Below are 25,376 nucleotides of genomic sequence, written 5' to 3' on the forward strand. Positions count from 1 at the left end.
TATGCACAGGGATGCGTGAGGCACGCTCGTGTGCATGTGCAGATGGGCAGGGCGCACAGAGGATGTGTGTGGCACCCGTGCATGTGGGTCGGTGCGCATGGGGGGCGGTGGAAGATCTGTCTCTGTGGCCTGGTCCTGCCAAGGCCACGTCACGACACCGGGCCACGTTCCGGGGTTGGGGACTCCAGCTGTAATATATACTAGGGCAGTGGTGTCGAACTGTGGCCCTCCAGATGTTCTTGGACTTCAACTCCCAGAAGCCTTCACCACCACCTCTGCTGGCCAGGATTTCTGGGAGTTGAAGGCCAAGAACATCTGGAGGGCCACAGTTCGACACCACTGCTCTAGGGTGACATTATCTAATGGTTTGGACTGAACTGATACATGTGAACAGATGGCTCACTACAGTTGAATTTGTAGGTTTTTTTCCCCTCTACAAAGGATGCTTCTGACAACATCCTGGTCCTATGAGTGATGTGACATTAACCAAATATAAAACCTATATGGTTATTGAAATAATAATTTTTGAATGCTCTCCATGTATTTTAGCTAGTCTTAATGACTAGTTACTACTTTTGCCAAGCCCAACTACTCTCTTTTCCCTGAGTTTGTGTGTTTGATGTAGAAAATGTTAGAAGAGATAGTTTCTCATTTTCTTCTAGTTTTCAGAGAGATGAGAACCTTACATTACAGTGGATTTTTGCAGAAAATGTAATGAGATGAGTATAATGTATAATGAGAAGAGGTTCCATATCTCTACAGAATTGGTGGAAAGGTGTCTTGCAGATGTTTTATTTCTCCCCCCCCCCATCTGTCTTATGTGAAGAGACTCCTCTTTCTCTTCAAACTGTTCTGAGGAAATAGGAAGAAAAACAAATGTCATTTCTTTCGTTTTCTACAGTATGGTGCAAATTGATAGAAGAGCTCTCTCTCCATGAGCCTTCTGCCCATGCTGTATGATTTGGGGATGGTTTTCATCTCACTTTTTACAGAACTGTACAACTTGAACAAGGTAGGTGCAGTGTCAGTCACTGTTTCTGTAGCAATCTGTGAAGTGAAAGATCCCTCTTGACATTGGTTTGAATGTGATGGACAACTTCTGGGAAGGAAGCTTGTGGTAGCTGAGGGATGGTTGGTTGTTGTATATAGAAGCTTATATATTTACACATGATGTGAAGAGCATATCTAGGCAAAATATTATATTCCTGATAGGTATGAATAAAGAGGATATCTGTGTACAGCACATGACTGACTTAATTCATTGTCAGAAGATAAAGTAATGGCTATGAATCCAGTGTTGCAAGATGTGGTGATGGCCACTAGCTTAAATGGCATTAATAGGGATTTAAGACTAATTCACGTAGATTAGGCCTATTTGTGGCGAAAAGTTATCTCCTTGTTCAGACAGAGAATGCCACTGAGCAGGTGTTGGAGAGCAAAACTGGGAAGTATTTTTGTGTTTGTTTGTGTTTTGTTTCTGAACTTTGTGAAGCCATATTGTTGGCGCCTATGAGAACCGGAATGCTGATCCAGGAGTGTGTCGTCCTTACATTCCTCAGCTAGGAAATAGCACTTCTGTCCTATAACTGTTGCTTCCTTTCCTCACCTCTATTCCTCTGGTGTTCTTCTCCCATTACATTTCCTCTAGCATGAGAAAATATTCTTGCCTTCACGATTTCAATCATACATGTGTACTAATTTTTTTACGTATATTTTGAGAATTGCCTTTGACCTTGTGCTGTTGTTATATAACTTGAAAGCTCACATTTTTGCTCTGAGAAAAGCTAGTTTAATTAAAATACACTTTACCTGTTTCTTAGTATTTGATGGCATCACTGTAGCTACCTGTATCATTAAGTACTTAGTTCATAGTTCACTTATTGAAAGAAGATGTTTAATATTCCTTAAATGTCTGTTTACATTGTAGCACTTAAATTGATAGGTAGATGATCTTTTACAATATGTTTTTGATATAATTTTGTGTTATCTCTCCTCAGCTCCATATGAGCATCCAGAATTGGTGGGAAGGTGTCTTGTAGATGTCATATTTGATCAGTACTGTGTGGCTGGTTCTGTGAGTTGCTATTTAAGTTTGGAGTGAGGCCAATTAGAAGTGTTCCTTGTGCAGGAGTGGATCTACTAGAGGGCACTTAAACCTGGAGCTGACTTTATAAGAAAGGTTCAATTATGTTCCCAATTAGGTGTTCTTTGTTTTTTCCACATGCAAAGAATGGCAGAAATAATACTGTACATAGCCCTCAATTTAGGTAATGACATGTGCACATATGATCTTCCCCAACTGTGCAGTACAGCCCTGTGCATCCCTATGTGAAATGCTTTCTTAACTACAGTCTGCAGGTGACCCAAGCAATGCCCTATTGAGAGCTTACTAAGATTAGAAGAATAAAATGATTTATTCTTTAATAAACAAGGACAGCCCCCAGGATGAATTTGGTTTAAATCAAATCAATTTAAATAAAAAATGGGTTTTTGATTATTAAATTTTGATTTTTAAAATTTAAATTGTGATTTAAATTGATTTTTATCCCTGACAGCCCCACCAGATGTTGTTGAACTGCAGTTTCTATCAGTGTTATATCCAGCATGGCCAGTGGCCCAAGATGAAAGAAGCTGGAGTTCAGCAACATTGAACCTACTGGTTGCAATTCCCCTACTTTATAATATTTTTTCTCTTATTAAAAAGAGTGAGATGCAGTTATTGATTGCTTCAGATACAGGCTACATTGGTGTATGCGGTAAACTCCTCAGACGAAAGCTTGTGCATTTTTAAAAAATGAAATAAGTTTTATGCAGCTTGAAAGTATTGCCTTGTTTATGAAAACTTTAAAGAAATTTCAGCAGAGTTCCTTTGTGGAGCCTTCAGAAGTAATAGCTTTTGTTTTTGGTATCAGCTTTCATCAACAAAGTCCATTTCTTCAGATACATGGAGTGTAAGCCACAGGCTTATATGTGTATGGATTATGGTTGGGGGTGGTGGAATGGAAGATGATTATGGGGGTGGGTGGGACAGAAGATGACAGTTTATAATTAATATTTGTCATAAACTTCCAAAGGATTATTTTTTATAAACATTCTGACATTAGTAAGCTCCGATAGCCTCCAATCTATTTAAAGCTATGGTTTCCTTTAGATGAAAGCAGATATAACTTTTTTGTCCAAGTCCTTTGGAAAAATCATTTGTGCTGTACAAATTGAAGTAGTAATATGTGCAGAACTGTATGGGTGAACTTATTAATATATACTGTATAATGAAATAAAAAGACAGTGTCCAAGGAAAAATTTATCAGTGTTCTCATTTTTTAAAAAGTGTTTATACAAATAGTTGCCTAGGATGACATTGAGAGATGTCATGTACATTCAATGCCATATCTTGCCTAGATAAATTATAATTAAGGAAGTTCTGACTTACTATCAGTGTTCCTCAGGAGCAAATCACCATGTGATGATGTGCCTGCAGTTTTTTAGTAACACAGTGATAATAGTTTGTAGCTGGGCTTTCACTGCTTTCAATGGGACTTAGGTCAGATTAATTTGGATCTAACCTATTAAGTGCAGAGGATTCCTGAAAAAAATACAAGAGAGTTCTATGTAAATAATATAACGTTGCCCCCCCCCCATCTTTAGTTCTTGTGTTACTCCATTTTATGAAGCAAAATAGGATCCCTTACAGTTGCAAAGTTAACACTTATGACTGCTTATGGAATACTTAGTGGTTCTGGGAAAAAGCTTAATTGCTTGGTTGTTGAAGCACTTAGAAAAATCAACATGACTCATAGGAATTTGTTTGGTCTCTCGACTAAATTTGGTGCTATGCTAGTGATCTAAAAAGAATTTTTTTCTTTACCAACACACTCCTATACACCATTTTAAAAACACATCCAAGGAATTTCCCAGCTCTTCAGAGCTCCTTTCAGAAGTCCAGTAGGACTTCCCTATTCATGGGAATAGTATCCACCGATTCACTTACCTGTTTCATGAAAATACTAAATACTCCCCGCAAGAAATACGTACAGTATTTATATACAGTGGTGCCTCGCTTAGCGATCGCTCCGTTGAGCGATGAAATTGCTTAGCGACGGAGTTTTTGTGATTGCAAAAGCGATCGCTTTGCGATGGGCCCTATGGGGTTTTTTCGCTTTGCGATGATCGCGGGGAAGCGATCATGGCAAAGCAACCCTTTTTAAACAGCTGATTGGCAGTTTCAAAATGGCCACCCGCTGTGTTTCCTCGCTTTAGAGGCACCAAAAATGCCCGCCCTTATGGAGGATCTTTGCTTAAAGGTTAGTTTTTAGCCCTTAGGAACGCATTAATCGCGTTTTAATGCGTCTCTATGGGCTTTTTAATATTGCTTAGCGATAAAATCACTTAGCAACGTTTTTTCCGGAACGGATTAATGTTGCTAAGCGAGGCACCACTGTATATTTCTAGAGTGTATTTACCAGAACTGTTCACTAGAGGGAGCCAGAGACCATGCAGTGTATAGTATTAGATACTTTCATTTTTTTTTCAACATCCACAGGGGTGGGGGTTGGGGCCAAACCCCATAGATACTGTGGTTCTACTGTATATTGGGGGAAGGGCTTGCTGTGAAGACAAGGGATTCCTTTTGATTCAATTAGATTTTACCATCCTAGAGGTCCAACCCTGGTTACTTCCCTGTTATTCTCAAGATAAAATGTACTATTGTATGTGTCACTGGAGAAGAAAGTAATCTTATGTTGTTATCTCTGGAGACATTGTGTTGATGGATTTAGTTTATGATTTCATTAGAAATGCCTATTATGAAGTTGCTTAAAGCATATGAAGGTTTGGCAATCCAGAGAACTGTAAGAAGTGTCCTCTTTTGGTTGCAGTTGGTGTGATCAGGTGTCCAATCTGTCGCCAGGAATGCAGGCAAATAGACTTGGTAGATAACTACTTTGTCAAAGACACATCTGAAGCACCCAGCAGCTCTGATGAAAAATCTGAACAGGTATGACACATTTTCTCCTTGCAATATGATTTGTTTTTCACCTTGTGGGGGATATAGGTTTTGGTAATTTCCCAATTCTGATGTCAAAGCTTCAGTATTTGAATTTCTCCCCTGCTTTTAGGTGTGTACCAGCTGTGAAGATAATTCTAGTGCAGTTGGTTTCTGTGTGGAATGTGGAGAATGGCTGTGCAAAACATGCATAGAAGCCCATCAAAGAGTAAAATTTACTAAGGATCATATGATCAGAAAGAAAGAAGATGTCTCTTCAGGTGAATCTGTTTCTAACATTTCATTTAATACATTATTATCAACAGGGTTTGAAAAATACACTCATCCATTTGTCTGTGATGAGTGAAAAAATGCTGCTCGACAAGTCACAGCTCCCTCCCTGCCTGCCTCCTTCCCCTCCGCCTGTCTCTCTATCTCTCTAATCCTGCAGTCCTCCCCTCCCCCTTCTCACGCGAAGACAGTTTGAGCGGCACATAGAGATACTGTATAGTTCTGCAGGAGAATGTAGAGTAGTCCCATGCTGGAAAATATGGAGATTCCCTGCTCCCTATTTCAACCGAACGAGGACACATCCTGGGGTAGGAGGGAACCGTGGCTCCTTAAGAGGCCGGACACGTTTGCTTTTAATTTTATTTTTGGAGACATTCAAAAGAAAGGCATTCAAAATACAAGCTTCATGACCCCACAGGGACACAGGTAATAAAGCAACACAAGTCTGGGGGTATAAATCAGTGATTCCCAATCCCAATAAATTGCAAGGCTATATTCCGGTCATGCTGACTGGAGAAATTTTTGACTGACTGGTGAAACATTCTAAAAATTTTCAAGCCCTGATTATCAAATATAGTTATAGCTAAATATTACAGTAGGCTGAAAATCTGTGGCATTAATTTTTTTCTTTTGTTTTCCTAAAGAAAAGTTGATGAACTGCATGCACTTTTTTTACTTCACTGGAAAATAAATGTTTAATTTTATGGATGAATCTTCATATTAACAGACTGCTCAATGGAAGGATGGAATGCTAAGTCAACCTTGAGCCAGCTACCTGAGCCTGTTGAGATTTAACTCAGGCCATGAGCAGAATCCTGACTGCAGTACTGCAGTTTAACCTCTACGCTATGAGGCTTAACCTTTCATATATTGTGAAGGTGCTTTTTTTTTTTGCATCTGACCTTTTCCCAGTAGTAAAATTCAGCCTAAATGTGTGTTACGTACAGTAACTGGACAAATTTCCCCCCACTATTTATTTGCCTCTGCTTCCTTCTAATGCCTCTTTAGTGTGAACATTTAGATATAGTGGCCCACAGAACAAAAATTGATCTTTCAGTTGTTATGCTAAGACACCATATATCTTGATAATGACATATAGATGCATACAACAATATTTTTGAGATGAGAGTACCAAAGGTAACAGGTTTCTTTTGAAGTCATTTTCAGAGTACAACATTTTTTTGGAGGAGGGAGTGTATAAACTTCAACCAAAGATCTGCTTACATTCAGAATTGGAGATTTTATCCATATTACACTCACTGGGAGACAGAATGCAGTTCTAGCTGAAAGAAGCAAAAAAATAAAAATAAAATAAAAATAAAAAAAAATTGGGTGGAGCTTTGTGCTGTTCCAAGCCAGGGATATGTGCCTTTGTATCAAAATTGGCCCACTGTCAGTTCTGGTCTGTTGTCTAGTATTTTTGGTCTGTAATTATAATAATTGCATGTCATCTGGTGGATTCCAACTTATGGTAGCTGTTTCCAGATAGGTATACTGTACTCAGAAGTGTATACGTGTACTGTACTCAGAAGTGGTTTACTTTTCCCTTCTTCAGGGGCCACTCTGAGACTGTGAAGGTTGCTCAAGACCACACAGGCTGGTTCTTCTATAAGGCACATTAGGGAATCAAATTCCCAACCCTGGCTCTGCAGCACTGTGCTCCATCTCCCTAAGCTATCCACAGAGCTGCATTTTGGTCTTCAGACTAACTCAAAGTTTCATGTATTTTGTAATACTAAATCTGTCTGTCTGTTTTTAACACAGAAGCTGTTGGAGCATCTGGTCAGCGTCCTGTATTTTGTCCTGTGCACAAACAGGAGCAATTAAAACTTTTCTGTGAAACCTGCGACAGACTGACATGCAGAGACTGTCAGTTACTGGAACACAAAGAACATAGGTATAGATACCAGTCACTTCCATACCAGTCACTTCCTACACTGCTTCTTTTCTCAGTGGATTAATTTTTAAAATTTTTATGGCATAGCAACTTTTATTATGAAATGTTTTTCTTTTTGACAAATAATAATGAAGTGATGATACTTCAGGGTTTCAATTTGTATTCCAGTGAAGATTAATTGACAAGTAAAATGAATAGAGTAGTTCTCTAATAAAACACATGCTAGTTGATTAATCATGTGAGTTTTAACTGACTAATTGCATCTGTGCATATTTCCATATTTATAAAGCAGCATTTCCAGATCTGGTAGGGAAATGTTTAATTTTAGGTGATGCACAAAGTAGATGCCAACTTGAGGAATGGCATTTTTGTCCAGTGCACAGGTAAATGTGTGTTCTAAGATGATACCAGCAAGAGGGAAGTAGTCATTCATTTTAAAAAAAACTTTTAAAATGTATCATCCAATTAAACTTTTAAATGCAATCAAAAGTTAATAGAGAAGTTAAATATTGCATGCTTGGAATTGAGAAATGCCTACAGTAGTTTTATCTTCAGGGGTGTTTTGTTGATCCACTCTGATAAATGGAATGAAATGGGTAGCAACAAGTTAGAAGGGTGGTTTATCATGAAAGCTTTCATGGTTTAGTCTTTAGGTGGCTTAAGGAGATTGCTGGAAGAAGGTATAATTCTAGTTCATGAACTAGAATTATACAGATATTGGTTTTAGCACTAGTGGTGTTGGCACTTTAACCAGGATTTTTCTGTTATTTGAGTGTTGAGTTTTAATTGAGTTTAATTGAATTTTGATTGATTTTAAGAGAAAGATGTGAAAAACTGTTGCTTGTGGCTCATACAGGTTCGCTAAGAGGAGGGAACCGGGGTTTATGGGTTCCTCAATTCACCCGGAGACAGCAGTAACAGACAGAGAAAGGTTTCTCCAGGAAGAGCAAGCTATGCTATGTGCACCATGCACTATCTGCTCCTCCTGCCTTACCCATGTTCCCCCTTGCATAATCTTTTTTTCCTCCAGACCAGAGCTGAGACTGCTACCTCTGGAATCAGAGCTACTCAGGTGTGTGAGTGTGTGTGAGAACTGAGAAGAAGAAAAATCACTAAACATGGAGTCCCAAGAAGCAGAGCACTGTGTGTTTGGCAGGAGAGGGAAGAGGGTCTAGGAAAAAGTAGAAGATAAAGGAAAGGAAGCATAAAGTGGGGGGGGGAGAGGGAAAAAATCTGAAAGAAAGAGAAGAGGATTTGGAGTTGGGAGAAGCTAGAACTTATTTATGAGGGGAAATGAAAAGAAGTTTGAAAAACAAAAAAGGAAAGAATTGCATCTGTGGGACTGGTAACAACTCTTGCTTTCCTCGGCTTTGTCATTGTTGCTGGCATCTCTTTTGTAGCCTCCATCCAAAATTACAAAGGAGCATCTACTGCCAGAGTTAAACAAAGATTAAGTTGGACAGTGAATTTGATGGGGGAGGCAGCATGTTTTTTTTTACTCAAGGAATTGCTGACTTTAGTTATGCTAAAGCTCTGCTTCCCCTGCCTGGCAGCTATAGACAACAGTTTTCTTGTGGTTGCCTTATCCAGTTAGGACGCTGCTCACATATGCCTCTCATTTAGATTTGCTTTGGAAAAGTAATCTTTTTGTGTAAGTCTAAAATGCCAAGCTGCCAAATATATCTAGGGCAAAGCAAAAGTTCTCCATTTTCTCCTTCCCTCTAGACTGCAGGAGGAAGTGCTTTGTGATAGAACATGTTTTGAGTGGATTGGTTTCATTTTAAACTTCAGTGTACAAGGGTTACTCAAAGTATTAATGTGAATCTTTATTCCTGATTTATATTTTAAACCCTGAAGTCATTGAGGTTGGTCTGTGAACGCCACGTTTCACAATGGGGATAAAATGGCTTCTTCTGGATTTGCCTTGCAGGGAAGCATCTTCTCCCAAAATGTCAATATTTTAAATGAAGCGGGTCTGGGATTTATGTTTTGGCAACTGGTATGTTGATGTGCTGGATTCCTGGCAAGATTAGAGAAGTTGGACTGACATTTATTTTAATTTTATGGGTGACATTTTGCAATAGATGGTAGTGAGAAAATTCTGCCTATGGACTCCATAACAGATAGGAATAATTTATTACTGCTGTTTACATTCATACCTCATAATTCTGGCAGTGAACATGGTATATGTGGCTCCTCCACTAAAGTTACCCAGAGAGCAACCTTGAGAGGCTGGTAGAAACTGGCTCAAAGATGCAAGATTTGCTTTGTTTTGAAGACATCAGAGCTTGGGCTCCATTAGGAGCAGAAATAAATGAGAGCAGTTTACTGAAGGCACCACCGTTTAGCACTGCAAGGACCTGCCCTTGTGACATTATATTGGTCCTTCCCTGTTTCTAAGATTTTCCACCTCAAATTCCAGGAGTGGAAATCAGCTGACCTGGCAACCTTAGATGGAATCTAACTTCTATGCAGCCATCATGCAAATGTCTGTCGTGTGATAGTGTTCCTAAATCTGTTTCACTGGTGGTTGTAATGTCTCACCCTGAAGAAGTTGGATGAAGTTCCTTAAGTGCTGCAAGACATCAGATTGTCACAACAAGAACTTTTCAGACTTCTCACCACTTACTAGTTGTGTTGCTTTGCTTTCTGATTGCTCATGGGCAAGTCAAAGAAGGGTTCAGTACAATTGTTGAGGTGTGCCGTAACCATGTCCTTTGAACATTTATAAGATTTTAGCTTTAAGGGTTAGAGTGTATGTGATAGTGTTCCTAAATCTGTATCACTTTTGATAGTGATGTCTCACAACGAAAAGAACCTGGATTCATATAGTAGTGTAAATTTTGAGGCTTTTTAATGCCTTGACATTTTGAAGCTATAATGTGTAGAATAACCAGAAAGAATATGTTAAAGCTGGGGTCCCCAACCCCCGGTTGCGGCCCAGTACCGGGGTGTGGCCTTGGCAGGACCGGGCAGTAGAGACAGATCTCCGACCCCTTCACACACCCCTCCATGCACGCATGCACACACACATGCACGCATGGGTGCCCTGCCCACCCGTGCACTGTTGCCCCGTGCATGCATGCATTGGTGCCCCCCCTACTCACGGACCCCAACTGGTCCGTGGTTTGGAAAAGGTTGTAGACCACTGTCTTAAAGAATACCTGAGAGTTCTTTGCTTTATTTTACAATGGCCATTTTTTAAAATGAAGCCTTACCCTGCAGCAGAGAATTTGTTGAAGACATAATGCAGTTACTGATATGGAATGGTGATGTTGCCATTAAAAAGGTTTATTATTGAGTAAAAATGTATGGATGCCAATACGAAGTACAGTAGTGCCTTGACTTATGACCACAGTCCATTCCAGAAGATGGTCATAAGTCGAAATGGTTGTAAGTCGAATCAGCATTTCCCATTGAAATGCATTTAAACTCAATTAATCTGTTCCAGCTGTTTTTTGGTTGTATCTAGAGGCACTGGTTGCAAGTTGAAGCATTAGTTCCCATAGGAACGAATGCAAAACTGGTTAATCCGTCCTCTACCACTAGGGGGAGAATTTTTCTTCTATTAAACTAAGATGACTTACCGTATTTTTCCGTCTATAAGACGCATGTATAAGATGCCCCCCACTTTTCTAACCCAAAATTAAGAAATCTTAGTGGGGCTTAGCAAGTGTAGGGATCAAAGCACTGCAGGATCACTTGGATCCCTGTTTTCTCCCTTCGTGCTAAGCACCACGGGGCTTAGCAAAAGGAGGGAGAAAGGGATCAAAGCAATCCGGTAACTGCACAATCATTTTGATCCCTTTCCCCCTTATAAAGCCACTGGATTGCTTTGATTCTTTCCCACCTCCTTTTGTTAAGTCCCATGGGTCTTAGCAAGCAGAGGGGAAATCATGGATCAAAGTGATCCTGTAGTGCTTTGATCCCTGCTTTCCTTTTGCTAAGGATTAGCAAGTGGACGGGAAAGCAGGGATCAAAGCCCTGCAGGAACAATTTGATCGCTGCGTTCCCCTCCACTTGTTTTTCTCTCTCTCAGCTTACTTCTGCGTATAAGACGACCCTCAATTTTTAGTCTAAACATTTTAGACAAAAGTATAGAATTATACGGAAAAATACGGTAGGTTAAAAAAAGGGCAGGAAAGGAGGCAGGGAGGGAACAGTGGGGAAAAGAGGAAAGAAAGAAGGTCATCACTGGGGCACACAGACCCCTTGGACAAAGGTTTGTGCTGTTGAGCACAAAAAGAGAGAAGCGAGAGAGAAGACAATGGGGGGGGAGAGAGTTTGGAGTCTAAAACACCTTTTAAACAAAATACCTTTTAAATCAAACACTTTGTAAACCAAACACGTTTAAAACCAAACACCTTTTAAACCAAACCAAAGACCTTTTAAACAAAAAGACTTCGGAGTCTAAACTCCATTTTACAGCATGCAAGCTACCACAGACTCTTGTAGAAAATGTTCTGATTTTAAAACAAAAAGACTTTGGAGTCTCATTTTAAACCCACACATTTTAAAACAAAAGAGAGGTCACATAGAATGGAGCCATAGAATGGAAAAATAAATAAATAAATTTTACATTTTAAAATTACAGTCTAATTTTCACATTTAATTTTAATTTAATATTACAGTCTACTTTTCATATTTTAAATCCACACTGCAAGACCCATCAGAGCACAGAAACATGACACCCCCACCTAGCCCAAACTCAAGCTGCATAAACCCTGTACAGTAAACATAGTTTACTCACCCAGAACAGACAGTCTCTCTGTTTTAAAAGAAGTCAAAAATCCAAAAATCAAAAATTGAAAAAGCCCCAAAAAAGCACATATGGTACAGTATCAGGCGGTCTGAAGTCTCTCTCTATATCCACAATCTCTAACTGCTGGGGCGAATGAGGTACAGACAAGCAGCCTCTTCGCTGACCAACGGTTAACTGAAAGTTCAAATTTCCTGCTTTCCCTGCCTTCCCTGGTTTTTTTTTTTCTGTTTGTAAGTCGAAGCTCTGGTCGCAAGTCGAAGCACAATTTTGAGAAAGGAGCTGTTCGTAAGTTGAAATCCTCATAAGTAGGGACGTTCATAAGTTGAGGCACCACTGTAATCATGTTTGGCAGTTTTAAAATTGTAATTGTAGAAGGACACCCTTATACATGGAACAGTATCTGCTGATTAACTCATTCATTGTCTGAAAATATTAAAAATATTAGTAAAAATCCCCCCAAAATATGTTTCTAATGATGAAGCTACCAGAACTCACCACTAAAGGGAGCTAGAGACCAAGCTGTCTTTAGTGCTGGATAGAGAAATACCGTATTTTTCCGTGTATAAAAGACACATTTTCCTTAAATAATTTGAGAAGAAATTGAGGGTTGTTTTATACATGGAAGGCAGCTCTTTACCACTGCCTTTTGCAAAGGCACGGGGCTTATCAAAAAGGAAGGGGAGGTGTTGCTCTGTTCCTTTTTGCTAAGCTCCGTGCCTTCTCAAAAGGCGACGGGTGCACCTTGATAGATCAAGATCAGTCTGGGTTTCTTCCAAAAAGGCAGATGAAGAATAATATAAGGATAGTCCTAAACTCCTTGGAATATTATGAAGCACACCCGGAGAAACAGATGGCCATGATATTCTTGGATGCAGAGAAAGCCTTCGATAATCTTAATTGGAATTTTTTTATATATACACCTGTTTAATTTTAAAAAAAACCCTTTTATTACATTTGTTTGATATTAAGCTGCCAGTTTTAAATAAGAAAGGCTTGAGGAGAAGAAACACTGCAATTTGAAGAAAGATTTATGAAACTAATTCAAGCAATATATACTGAACAAAAGGCAAAAGTGAGAATCAATGGAGAGCTATCAAAAGAAATTCAAATACAGAAAGGTACTAGACAGGGGTGTCCACTGTCCCCACTCTTATCTATTTTGACTCTAGAAATACTAAACGAACAAATTAGAAATAAAAAGGAATTGAAAGGATTAAAAGTAAAAGGTCAAGTCTATAAACTTCAGGCCTTTGCGGATGATTTAGTCATTATACTGGAAGATCCACTGTATTCAATAGAAGACTTGATGGCAACGTTAAAAAACTTCAGAGACATGGCAGGAATGAGAATAAATCAAAAGACCAAAATACTTACTAAAAATATGAGAGAACAAGAATGACAAGAGCTAATAGAGAAGACAAACTTCCAAGAGGAAAAGAAAATTCGATATCTAGGGATACAAACTACAAAGAAGACAAGCACACTATTTAAAGATAACTACATGAAACTAATGAAGGAGATACAGAACAATTTGGAGAAATGGGACAAATTACAGTTATCGTTGCTGGGAAGAATTGCGACGATCAAAATGAGCATCTTGCCAAAAATCTTATTTATATTTCAGTCAATTCCTATCATATTAAAACAGTCTTTTTTCAAAGAATTTAATAAGATAATCATGAGATTTACATGGCAAGGCAAATAAACCAAGAATTAAAATTAAGGCAATGCAGGATGCTAAGCAGAGGGGCGGCTTTGGTCTTCCAGATTGGGTTCTGTATTATAGATCTTGTATTTTAGACTGCATAAAAGAATGGATAACTCTAGAAAACGATAGATTACTCAATTTAGAAGGACATGATTTGCAATTAGGTTGGCATGCTTATTTATGGTATAAAAAGGATAAAGAACAAAAGAATTTTAATTCACATATGATAAGAAGAGCTTTACTGGGAATGTGGAGAAAGATTACACAACAAATTTATTACAAAATACCTGTATGGGTGTCACCGATAGAGGCCTTTACACAACCTAACCTCATGACAAAAGCAAATCTTTTAAGATATCAAGATTTATTTTAAAAAAGGATGGTGAACTAAGGTCTAAAGAAGAGCTAGAGTCACAAAATGTAAGAGAGACGGCTTGTAGACAAAGGGCCTTTTCGGCAGCTGCCCCCAAACTATGGAATGCCCTCCCGACTGAGATTCGTCTGGCACCGATGCTGATGACATTTTGGCGCCAGGTCAAAACCTTCCTGTTCCAGAAGGCTTTTAATTGAAATAATATTAGCTGTGAGTCCGATGGTAATTTTAATTGTATTTTAATTGTTTTATCTTTTGCTGTATTGAATTTTAATTGTTGTAAGCCGCCCAGAGACCTCTGGGTAGTGTGGGCGGCATATAAATTAAATAAATAAATTAAATAAATAAATAGATTGGTGGCCTAGAGCACAATTAGAATCTAGATATACAAAAGATAAAATAGAAGGTTTCTACTCAGAGCAAATGATTTTGATAAACTTTTGCTAGGTTCAAAAGAACAAATTGTTAAGAAAATATAATTATATGCTGGAAATTAAAATGCAAGATGAAATGGTTAAGGAATGTATGATTAAGTGGGCACAAAACATAGGGCATAATATTGATATTGATCAATGGCTGAAAATATGGCAAAATAACATAAAGCTTACAAGATCGGTTAACTTTAAAGAGAATATATATAAGATGTTTTAGAGGTGGCACATGACACCAGAAAAATTGTAAAAGATGTATACAGATGTATCAAATAAGTGTTTGAAATGTGAAACACAAGTGGGAAGTTATTATCATATGTGGTGGTCATGTGGAGTAGCGAAACAATATTGGAAAAGAGTACATGCTATGTTGCAACAAATATTGCTATGTAAGGTGCCATTAACCCCAGAACTGTTTTTACTGAGTATGATACCCGATAATATAGATAAGTCAAAGGAATATATAGTTATATATATTGTTACGGCAGCCAGAATTCTATATGCTAAAAATTGGAAAAGTCCGACTGTACCGAAACAAGAAGATCTTATTGAAAAGATACGGGAAATAGCTGAAATGGATATCTTATCAAAAGTCATGAAGGACTATCCCTTGCAAAAGGCAACAGAAAGATGGGATCTATTTAACAAGTGGACTGAATCAACAGGCAGTGTGTGATTAGCATATATTGAAATGAGAACTTTATCTAGAAGGCAGAAAAGAGTAAACAGAATAACCTAAAACCTTGATATGGCAATAGGTATAGAATGGATGTTAGTATGTTATTGTCTCCCCTCTTCCTCATCAATTCCAATTCCATTTTTCCTTTCTGTCACCCCTTATGTTAAAAAATTTTAAAAAAATTGAGGGGGGAAAAAGGCGACGGGCCATTGCTCCCTTCCTTTTTGCTAAGCTCCGTGCCTTCTCAAAAATGACTTTGACAGCCGCTTTCTTTGCCTTTTGCCAAGGCACGGGGCTTAACAAAAAGGGAGTCCTTTGATCCCTGCTTTTTCTACTTTGGGGTTAGAAAAAGGGGGGGGGTCATCTTATACTTTGTGTCATCTTATAAATGGAAAAATATGGTACATTTCTACATCACCAGAGCTGCCCACTAGAGGGTGGTCCTGCTGTAATGTTTCTTGGGAGTTCATCCTTAAGATGTGTGATGGGGGGCTGTTGTCATGTGCTGTTAAGTCACTGCCAAATTACGTCCACCATATGAGTTAATGATTTCCAAAATGTCCTGTAGTTCATAGACTGTGCTAGTTTTGCAAATCAAGGACTGTGGCTTACTTTGCTGAATCAGTTCATCTCATTTTGGGTCTTCTCTTTTCCTGTTGCCTTCATCTTTTTCTAGCATTATCATCTTCTCCAGTGAAGTTTGGGTTTTCATGATTTGCCCAAAGTACAGTTTGTAACTTCTAGTGAGAATTTCATCTGACGTCAGTTTATTTCTCTTTCTGACAGTTTGTGGTGTTTATAAAGCTGTCTTCCAACATCACATTATGAATAAATTTAGTTTTCTCCCTGTCTCTTGACTACTTGGCTTTCACATCTGTATATATCACTAAGAATAACAAAGTATAGAACATATTCCAGGGCTTTGAAACTGCTTCTCCTTCCTAGCATGCATGTCACACCTCAGTTCCTTTTCAACCACTGCTGAGGCAGCACATTGGGAGCTTTTCAAGTTAGTCTTCATTTAGATTGATAATTGATACAAAGAAGAGAAAATCTTCAACGATTAGTTTTTCTTTATTTTCAGTGTTAAAGTTCTTCTGAAATCATTATTTTTGTCCCCTTAAATTCAGTTGTAGTCCTGCTTCTGCACTTACTTTCACTTTATCATTATTTGTTTGAAATAATTACATATGTTGACATCTGCAAATTTTACATTATCAATTCCCCCCATCATTTTTCATTTCTCCATCTGAATTTATTCCAGCTTTCCAAACAATATGTTCTGCAAAATTCTTCCCTGTCTGACACTTTTACGTGTTGGAAACCATTTGGTTTTTCCATTTTGTATCCCAAATCCAGAAGTGATTTTGGCTATTAAAGGCTTCCCTTCTCTTCTGAAGGCTCCCAGAGGCTTCCTCAAGCAAAAGGGAACCCTAGGAAGCTTTCAATCCTGAAGGGAGGGATAGGAAACATCCAATACCTTTAAATTAAAGATTCCCATCACACAGTGATGACATAATCCTACTTGCATGGTGTAAAGTTTTACAAGAGGATTTTAGCTTTTATCTTTTCATCATCCATACAAAAGCTTTACTGTAATCTGTAAAGTACAAACATACTTTCTTTTGAAATACTTTGGTATGCTTCAGTGACCAACATATATTAGCAAGATGATATTTAATGTCCCTTCTCTGAATCCAGCTTGAATATCTGGCATTTCTCACTCCAGATATGGTAGAAGTCTTTATTGCAAAATCTAGAGCATCACATTTCTTATGTTTCATGATGATCCAATAGTTAGTTCAGTCATTGGCCTCTCCTTTCTTTTGGATTAGAATGCATATTAGAATCCCCTCCGGAGATTCGCGCGGCCCCTACGCTGGGTATCTTTAAAAACCAACTAAAACATGGATGTTTATTCAGGCCTTCCTTCCAGTCAATACCTGATCTTTTTCTCTCCTTATTTTTCCTTTTTTATTTTTACTTTATCTTCTGTCTTGTAATTGTTGGAAGATATTTTATGTAATAATCTTTGTGTTATTTTTTTTTATTTGCTGTAATGTCCTATTCGAAGCCGCCTAGAATGGTCTTAGGACCAGATGGGCAGGGTACAAATAAAATTAAATGAATGAATGAATGAATGAATGAATGAATGAATAAATATAGTGTGTGGTCCGTTGGTTTGCTTTCCTTATTTGTTGGCCTATTCATGTTAGGATTTTGGTAGATTCTATCTTTGTAGCTTCAAATGGCTGTTATTATCACATCTAATCTTGATAATTTGTTTTTTCAGATTGCTTTGTGAGCAGCTTTCATTTCTTTTTCAAAAATTGCAGCATCTTCATTAAAAGAATGAAGGAATATGTCATCCTTTTATGTCTTCTTTAGAGTTCTTTGTTACATTGTTTCCATCTTCTCTTTTATCCTGATCAGGTAATATATTTGCCTGTTGATCTTTCAGCATCCTTAATCTAGGTTCAAAATTTTCATTTAATTTCTTGGCTCTTATGAAGGAGATCTCTTATTTTTCTTTCTGTTGCTCTTTTCAATTCCTTTGCGGCGAGGGCTGTAACAGTTTTCTTTGTCCCTCTGTACAGGTCACTGGGAAATTGCGTTTAGGACTGTGATTGTCTGTTGTCACCTTTTACTTTTGCTTCTCTTCTATCATTAACTATATTATGAGTTGTATCAATTATACATTAGTTTATATTGCCTGTCTCTGGGATTCATTTAGCAAATGCTTGTTTAGCTTTGATCTAAACTTTTAAGAATCTACTGCTTCTTAACAGTAATGCTACTATATGAATTTTTGCTTTATTGTCTTCCAGTAGAATGTGTTCATCTGGGTCCCTCTTCTGAGATGAATTTAAAACTGTCAGCTTTGTCAGCGGTTAATAATGAGGAGGATAAATCAATGACTGAAGTGCTTTCCATCACATTCTAACATCTTTGCATTCTTTTTATCATTTCGGGCATTCTTTTAAGGCAGCTCCTTTTTAAAAAAAAGTACTTTAGGTCTTTTAGCATACTTTCGTTATTATTTTGTTTATAGAGCATGAAACTCTCTGGTTCATGCCTGTCTGTTATTTATGGTAGAAATAATGTTGCCATTTCAGGAACATTGGCTGTCTGCTTAATACTTGATTGTGTTAGACTAAGTGATGTAGCTGAATTGAGAATTAAGTACTTGCCTTTTGTGCATGTTGATTGGTTTTGGTTTACTGAAAACAGAGACAGCAGTCTCACACTTTTCCTTCCTGGTTGGCCACTTTTGTAGTTTAGATGCATATCTAATGCATGTTAGACTATAATAGAAACTTCTGAGATCTGAAATTATACTCCCTCCAGCTCCATCTGCGCTGCGCAGTGGCAGCCAGTGTTGACACCTGTTTATATCCGGGTTTTGGATTAAACCCTACCCCTGTGTGCAGACAGGTGGGAATCCTAGATAGCAGGGGTAAAATTAGAGGGAACGTTGCAACAGAAGTAGCATATCTTTGCAAGTCATGCTTGCGTTCTGTCTCATATCCGTATTTGCTAACATCTTTAGCAGTGGCAAGCTTGTTTCTACAAATGTTTGACCACTGTTATTTTAAAATTCAATATATGAACCATTTGGGGACTTTTCCTTTTTTTATGTGTACAGTGGACCCTCTACTTACGGAATTAATCCATATTGGAACGGTGGCTGCAGGTCGAAAAGTCTGTAGGTCGAGTCTCCATTGACCTACAATGCACTGAAAACCGATTAATCCCGTAACCGGCGGGTTTTGTTCCATTTTGGTTTTTTCTGGTCTGTAGGTCGATTCTGTGGCTGCAAGTTGAACCTAAATTTTGCAGCCAGAGAAGTCTATAACTCGGAAAGTCTGTAAGTCGAGCCGTCTGTAAGTCGAGGGTTCGCTGTATAGAGAAAACATAAGTTCTTTACACATTTCTTGTGTTGTGTAAATTAGGAAACATCAGGAGGCATAGCATTTTGAGATTTAAAGATGTTACCTTTCATATAAATTACCAAACCATTGTTAAGAATTTCCTACATCAGTTTTATTTTTCAGTCCCTTCTAGCCAAGCACTTTACAAGTAAATTAGGTTGGTAATGTTCTGACTCCAGAAATATGATAACATCAAGAATTAGTTACAGCAAATGTCTTTCAAACATGCGTGCACTGGTATTTGTACAGTTACCATTTCCCCATTGGCAATCACAAGTTTAATCTAGTGCATTCTCTTACTTTGCTTTAGCTTCTTCACCATTAATTGTGTGTTGTTTTCTGGTTTGGAAAGATACCAGTTTTTGGAAGAAGCATTTCAGAATCAAAAGGGTGCTATTGAGAACCTATTAGCCAAACTCCTTGAAAAGAAGAATTATGTCAATTTTGCTGCTACTCAAGTGCAAAATAGGTAAGTGATCCTCAGTTTTTCTGTAGTGACGCCTTGTTTGATAAGAAGGAGTGGGATTGCAGAACTTCTAAAATCCCATCCTCTGTTCACAATGATAGCCTTATGCTCTGATCTATCAGACAAAACCCACATGTGGAAACAGGTTTCTGCAACTGTACATGCTATACCAAAAACACAAAAACCAGTTCTGTGAGGGACAGTAGCATGCATCTAGCAGTTTAGCAATGCATGATTTATGGAAAAAAGATTTTCATCCATAACTGGATGAATGAAATTTCATACATACACAGTTTGTATGTTGCAGTGCAGCACATTGCAGTGGCAGCAATACCCCTGGCAAGATAGGAAGGTTTATAGGAAATTGCTGCCTTGTTGATAGGCAAAGCAGTATACTGAATGATATCTGGTTGTCACTTCTAATAAATAAGTTCTTTTAACTAACTTATACTTCCTTCTAAATTATTCCTAAAGAGCAGTGAAACCAATAGGACAGATATGTAGCAAAAATGAAACACAAGTATCTAACACATGGAAGAAAATTTACATGCATATAGTTATTATATATTTCAAAAGGAAATGACATTTTAAGTTTCTTTTGCAAGAATGAATGGAAGTGGTATTTTAATACATATATCATTATGTGACAGCCTCTGTCTTTGTAATGTTAAATTTTCATTTGAGAGGTTTGAAATATTATTGCTTGACAATTCATTTTTCTATTTCAGGATAAAAGAAGTAGATGAAACAAACAAACGAGTAGAACAGGAAATCAAAGTGGCAATTTTTACCCTCATTAATGAAATCAATAAAAAGGGAAAGCAGCTCTTACAGCAACTTGAGGTACATTTTTTTTAAAAGGACAGAAAACAGTTTGCACAGCTCTTTTGTCGTCTTTGCTATCATGGCAGTATTGGCCTGTTTCACCTATAATTCTAAACTAATCTAACACTACCTGCACATGCAGCACTGAGCTCAATGTCTGCTTACATGGACAGTGATTAAACAATGCAAAAAAGTACTATGCAAAAAGTGCCTCTTTCCCAATATGGAGCTCCTCACCACATGTAAATGTTGCTTATAAAAGTGCATGCCAGAATGAAAGAAAACATTAAGTTACAGTGGATGCAACAATTGGTCATTTTCTGCTCTTTAGTCACTAAAACTTCTAATGCTATTAAAACTAGATTATCCATTTCTCTTTTTTTATGTAGGGCTAGTTCAGATGCATGTTCAGAATACTATTGAAAATGTTCACCTTAGGCAAGAAAAATCATGTTATTTTCCCTAGTTGGACTTTCTTGAATGTATACTGAAATGCTGAATACCTGGATTAGAGCATAGTTAGAAACAGTTTTTGTGAGTAGTAACACAATTTATTATTGTATATCTACAGCTGAGTAATAACATAGTTTATTGTGCAACCAAATTTCTAAACAGTTGCTGGATTATGGATACTGTAACAATAGGAGTAGGACTACATCACTTTTTGAGCTCCTTTGAAAATCTTTAAACATAAATATAGTTATATAAAACACAGCTTAAAAAGCAAAAGAAACCAGGATTAGATCAATAGTGAGAAACTAAAATTACACTGAGCATTCATTTTTGCAGTTTTAAATAATGCAGTTTTAAAATTAGTATATACTGCATCTTTCAGTTATCTCATAACAGTATGTGGTATTCATTGCTGAGCCCTCTATCAAGTGAGTAGTATCTTTTGCATGTTTTAAATATCCCCCTTCTCCTTTATGTTTAGCACATTTAACTTATAGGTTTATACATGCTATCAACTTCTCGGAAGTATTTCCAGTAGCCCAAAGAAGTTCACTTGACCCACCTGATTAGGAAGTTTGATATACAGTGGTGCCTCGCAAGATGAATGCCTTGCAGGACAAAAAACCTGCAAGACAAATGGTTTTTGCGATCGCTATGGTGCTTCGCAAGACGGCTTCTTCTATGGCTCTGCTTCGCAAGATATTTTTTTCAAGACCAATGCCTCACAAGACGAAAATAATTCATTTGTCTTGCAAGGTTCCCATAGGAATACATTGCAATGCATTCCTATGGGAAACTGCTTTTCGCAAGACGAATTTTTCGCAAGACAGCGCTACTCGTGGAACAAATTACATTCGTCTTGCGAGGCACCACTGTATTTTGAAAGATTGTAAAGAATAATACCTTTATAAAATATCTTTCTTCTTGTTGATTAGAAATTGAGTCATTGGTCTAGGTATAGAAAAACTTCTGTGGAAAAAGTTAATACAGTAATACGTTTTGAAACTATCTGATTTGGTTACTTATCCATTAATTTGCCAAAATCCTGGTGTGCCCTTATGCAAAAGAAGTAACCGTTAGCAGTGAATAGCTGTAAGTTAGGAAATCTCCATTATCTGCTTTATAGTGAGTTGTGAGACTCGGCTTGCAACAGATAATGTTATGGGGACTTCTTAATTTATGTGAGTTTGCCACTGAAAGCTTCACCTTTTGCATAATGGTGCAACAGGATTTTGGCTACTAGGGTTATTAATGAAGTCCAAAAAAAAAGACAAAAACATGATGGTCCTCCTCGACATCTCAGCGGCCTTTGATACCATTGACCACGGTATCCTCCTGGGGAGGCTCTCCGAGTTGGGAATAGGTGGCCTGGCATTGTCCTGGCTCCGTTCCTTCTTGGAGGACCGCCCCCAGAGAGTTCAGCTTGGGGAGAGAGTCTCGGCCCCGTGGAGCCTCAATTGTGGGGTTCCACAGGGGTTGATTATCTCCCCAATGCTATTTAACATCTATATGAGGCCGCTGGGTGGGGTCATCAGGGGGTGTGGTGCTTCGTGTCACCAGTATGCGGACGATACGCAGCTCTACATCTCCTTTTTGCCAACCGCAGGAGAAGCCGTCCTGTGCCTCCAGCGCTGCCTGGGGACTATACTGGAATGGATGCAGGAGAACGGGCTTAGGCTGAACCCGGACAAGACGGAAGTACTGAGGGTGGGCCCCCCCACAGTCGGGGATTTGGGAAACTCCCTCTCTTTTGGGGGGGTGACTCTCCCTGCAAAGGACGGTGTACGCAGCTTGGGGATCCATCTGGACCCGGTGCTCTCCATGGAGTCACAGGTGGCGTCGGTGTCCGCACCGCCTTTTTTCACCTCAGGCGGATAGCCCAGCTGCGGCCCTACCTGGAAGTGGGGGCACTCACCATCTTAGTACACGCGCTCGTAATCTCAAGATTAGACCACTGTAATGCTCTCTACGTGGGGCTTCCTTTGAGGTTGCTGCGGAAATTACAGGTAGTGCAGAATGCGGCGGCCAGATTACTCAGTGGAGTGAAAAAATTCCAACATATTTCGCCCACTCTGGCCGCATTGCATTGGCTGCCCATCAGGTTCCGCATCGACTTCAAAGTGTTAACGCTTACGTATAAAGCCCTAAACGGTTTAGGGCCTCGATACCTGGCGGAACGCCTTCTCCCACCAAGTTCTATCCGGGTCACACGGGCGAGCCAGGAGGTGAGGCTGAGGAGCTTAACGCCGAGGGAGGCCCGAAAAGAGAAAAGAAGAAATAGGGCCTTCTCGGCGGTGGCTCCTCGCCTGTGGAATAATTTACCTCCTGGTATTCGCGGAGCTCCCTCGCTGGGCACTTTTAAGAATCTACTAAAGACCTGGATGTTTCGGCAGGCCTTCTCACCAGATTACTTTTGATTTTTTTTCTCTTATTGTCTTTTTACCTTTAATTGTTTTGTAATTTGCTGTTCTATTTTTATAGTATTTTATCTCTGTTGTAAGCCGCCTAGAGTAGTCCACCGCGACTAGATAGGCGGGATATAAATAAAATTAAATAAATAAATAAATAAATAAAGACTAACTTATACTTTTTTAATGTAAGCTTTCATTGACAAGTCCACTTCCACTTCAGCAGACATAATGGACTTGTCCATGAAGTTCACAATAAAAAATGTAAAAGTTAGTCTTTAAAGTGCCACCACATTTTTATCTTTTTTTTACTCTTTATTTTTATTTTGTTTTCATCTATAATGCTTGCACAGACTAACCTGGCTACCCCTTCTACAACTAGGGTTATTATTTTTTGTGAAATAGTGTGTGTTTACATACTTTAAAAATAGTTATAAAGGTTTTTTTAAAAACGCCCTATATAAGAATGGTTTTCCCTCTGCAAAATGAGTGGAAGCATTGTAAAGTATCTTTACAATGCAAAATTATTCTAAGAGTCATTGGGAAATTATGTTTATATTCCATACTGTCGTCCTCTGACTTTCCAGGGTGGTGGGTTGCCCCACTCCTGCCTTTAATTTAGATATAGGTTACTGAAATAGTTGCATGCTCTGTGTTAAGAAGTACCTAGTGAAATGGGTTAGGTTTTTCCCAATTATTTTGATAGGTAGCCGAATTTCATCTGCCTTCCGCAGCTCACCGGGTGAGAGACGGTGGGTTTGTGGTTGGCCGGCTGCCAGCCTTTTGCCAAGGGAATTGGCTAAATCACCCCTGCTCTGCAGGATTGGGCCCTGTCGCTTCTTGGCTGCCTCCTCCCCTTCCCTACATCAGCCACCTGGCTCAAGGGGAAAAGAAGGCTTTTAAGTCGGAGCTGCTTCTGGGGCCCTTTCAGACCAGCATTCCTGCACTGGGGAAGCCAAATTTCATCTGCCTTCCGCAGCTCACCGGGTGAGAGACGGTGGGTTTGTGGTTGGCCGGCTGCCAGCCTTTTGCCAAGGGAACTGGCTAAATCACCCCTTGCTCTGCAGGATTGGGCCCTGTCGCTTCTTGGCTGCCTCCTCCCCTTCCCTACATCAGCCACCTGGCTCAAGGGGAAAAGAAGGCTTTTAAGTCGGAGCTGCTTCTGGGGCCCTTTCAGACCAGCATTCCTGCACTCGGGGGAGCCGAATTTCATCTGCCTTCCGCAGCTCACCGAGTGAGAGACGGTGGGACTATGGCTGGGCTCTCGCTGGCTGGGCTCTCGCCAGCTGCCAGATTCCCTGAAGGAACCGGCTGGGGAACAAGCTGGGAAACAGGGGGGTCTGAGGGGTCTCTGGGGCAACCAATAGAGACAATATACGGCAGGGGAAGATATGGCGGTGGGAGTAGAGCATGCCCGAGTAGGAGAAAGGAGGTTAGATACCTTACACCTATCCCCCTTTCTAGCTCTACTCCTAGCCAAATGGTACCAGGTGACCATATCAGCCACCCCCCGGGCCACATGGTATTGTTGGTAAATGCCAGGTCGGCAAAAAACAAGACTGCCCTCATCCATGACTTAATTTTGGATGAGGGGGCCGACCTGGCATGCATTACTGAGACCTGGGTGGGAGAAGAAGGAGGAGTTCCTCTATCTCAGTTATGTCCCCCTGGGTACTTGGTCCAACACCAGGGTCGCCCGGAGGGGCGGGGAGGAGGTGTGGCAATAGTCTACAAGGATTCCTTCCATTTTTCCAGGCTCCCTGTCCCTTTGGGAAATGGTCTAGAGGGCCTGTATTGTGTGTTGGGCTTGCGAGACAGACTAGGGATTCTGCTGGTGTACCGCCCACCCTGCTGCTTACCAACAGTCTCCCTACCTGAGCTGACGGAGGTGATCTCGGATCTGGTGTTGAGGACCCCCAGACTTTTGGTACTGGGGGACCTCAATCTCCATGCTGAGGCCACTTTATCAGGGGCGGCTCAGGACTTCATGGCCGCCATGACAACCATGGGGCTGTCTCAACATGTCATCGGCCCGACTCATGAGAAAGGCCATACACTTGACCTAGTATTCTCTGCGGGACAGGGGGATGGTGGTCCGGATGTGGTGGATTTATCTTTGACTCCGTTGTCATGGTCGGACCATTTCCTGGTAAAATTTAGACTCTCAGCC

General features: G+C 39.4%; 1 protein-coding gene across 4 annotated transcripts in view; it reads left to right on the forward strand.

The window, feature by feature from the left end:
* TRIM33 (tripartite motif containing 33) overlaps positions 1-25,376 on the forward strand; it is a 113,573-nt gene that overhangs the window by 43,931 nt on the left and 44,266 nt on the right. For all 4 annotated transcript variants that reach the window (XM_072997151.2, XM_072997152.2, XM_072997153.2 and 1 more), the window contains exons 2-6: positions 4,875-4,993; positions 5,115-5,262; positions 7,037-7,169; positions 19,407-19,523; positions 20,249-20,363. In XM_072997151.2, the coding sequence (XP_072853252.2) occupies positions 4,875-4,993; positions 5,115-5,262; positions 7,037-7,169; positions 19,407-19,523; positions 20,249-20,363 (632 nt within the window). The remainder of the gene's footprint in view (positions 1-4,874; positions 4,994-5,114; positions 5,263-7,036; positions 7,170-19,406; positions 19,524-20,248; positions 20,364-25,376) is intronic.

Source organism: Pogona vitticeps, chromosome 4, assembly GCF_051106095.1.
Source record: "Pogona vitticeps strain Pit_001003342236 chromosome 4, PviZW2.1, whole genome shotgun sequence".
Classification (NCBI taxonomy): Eukaryota; Metazoa; Chordata; class Lepidosauria; order Squamata; family Agamidae; genus Pogona; species Pogona vitticeps.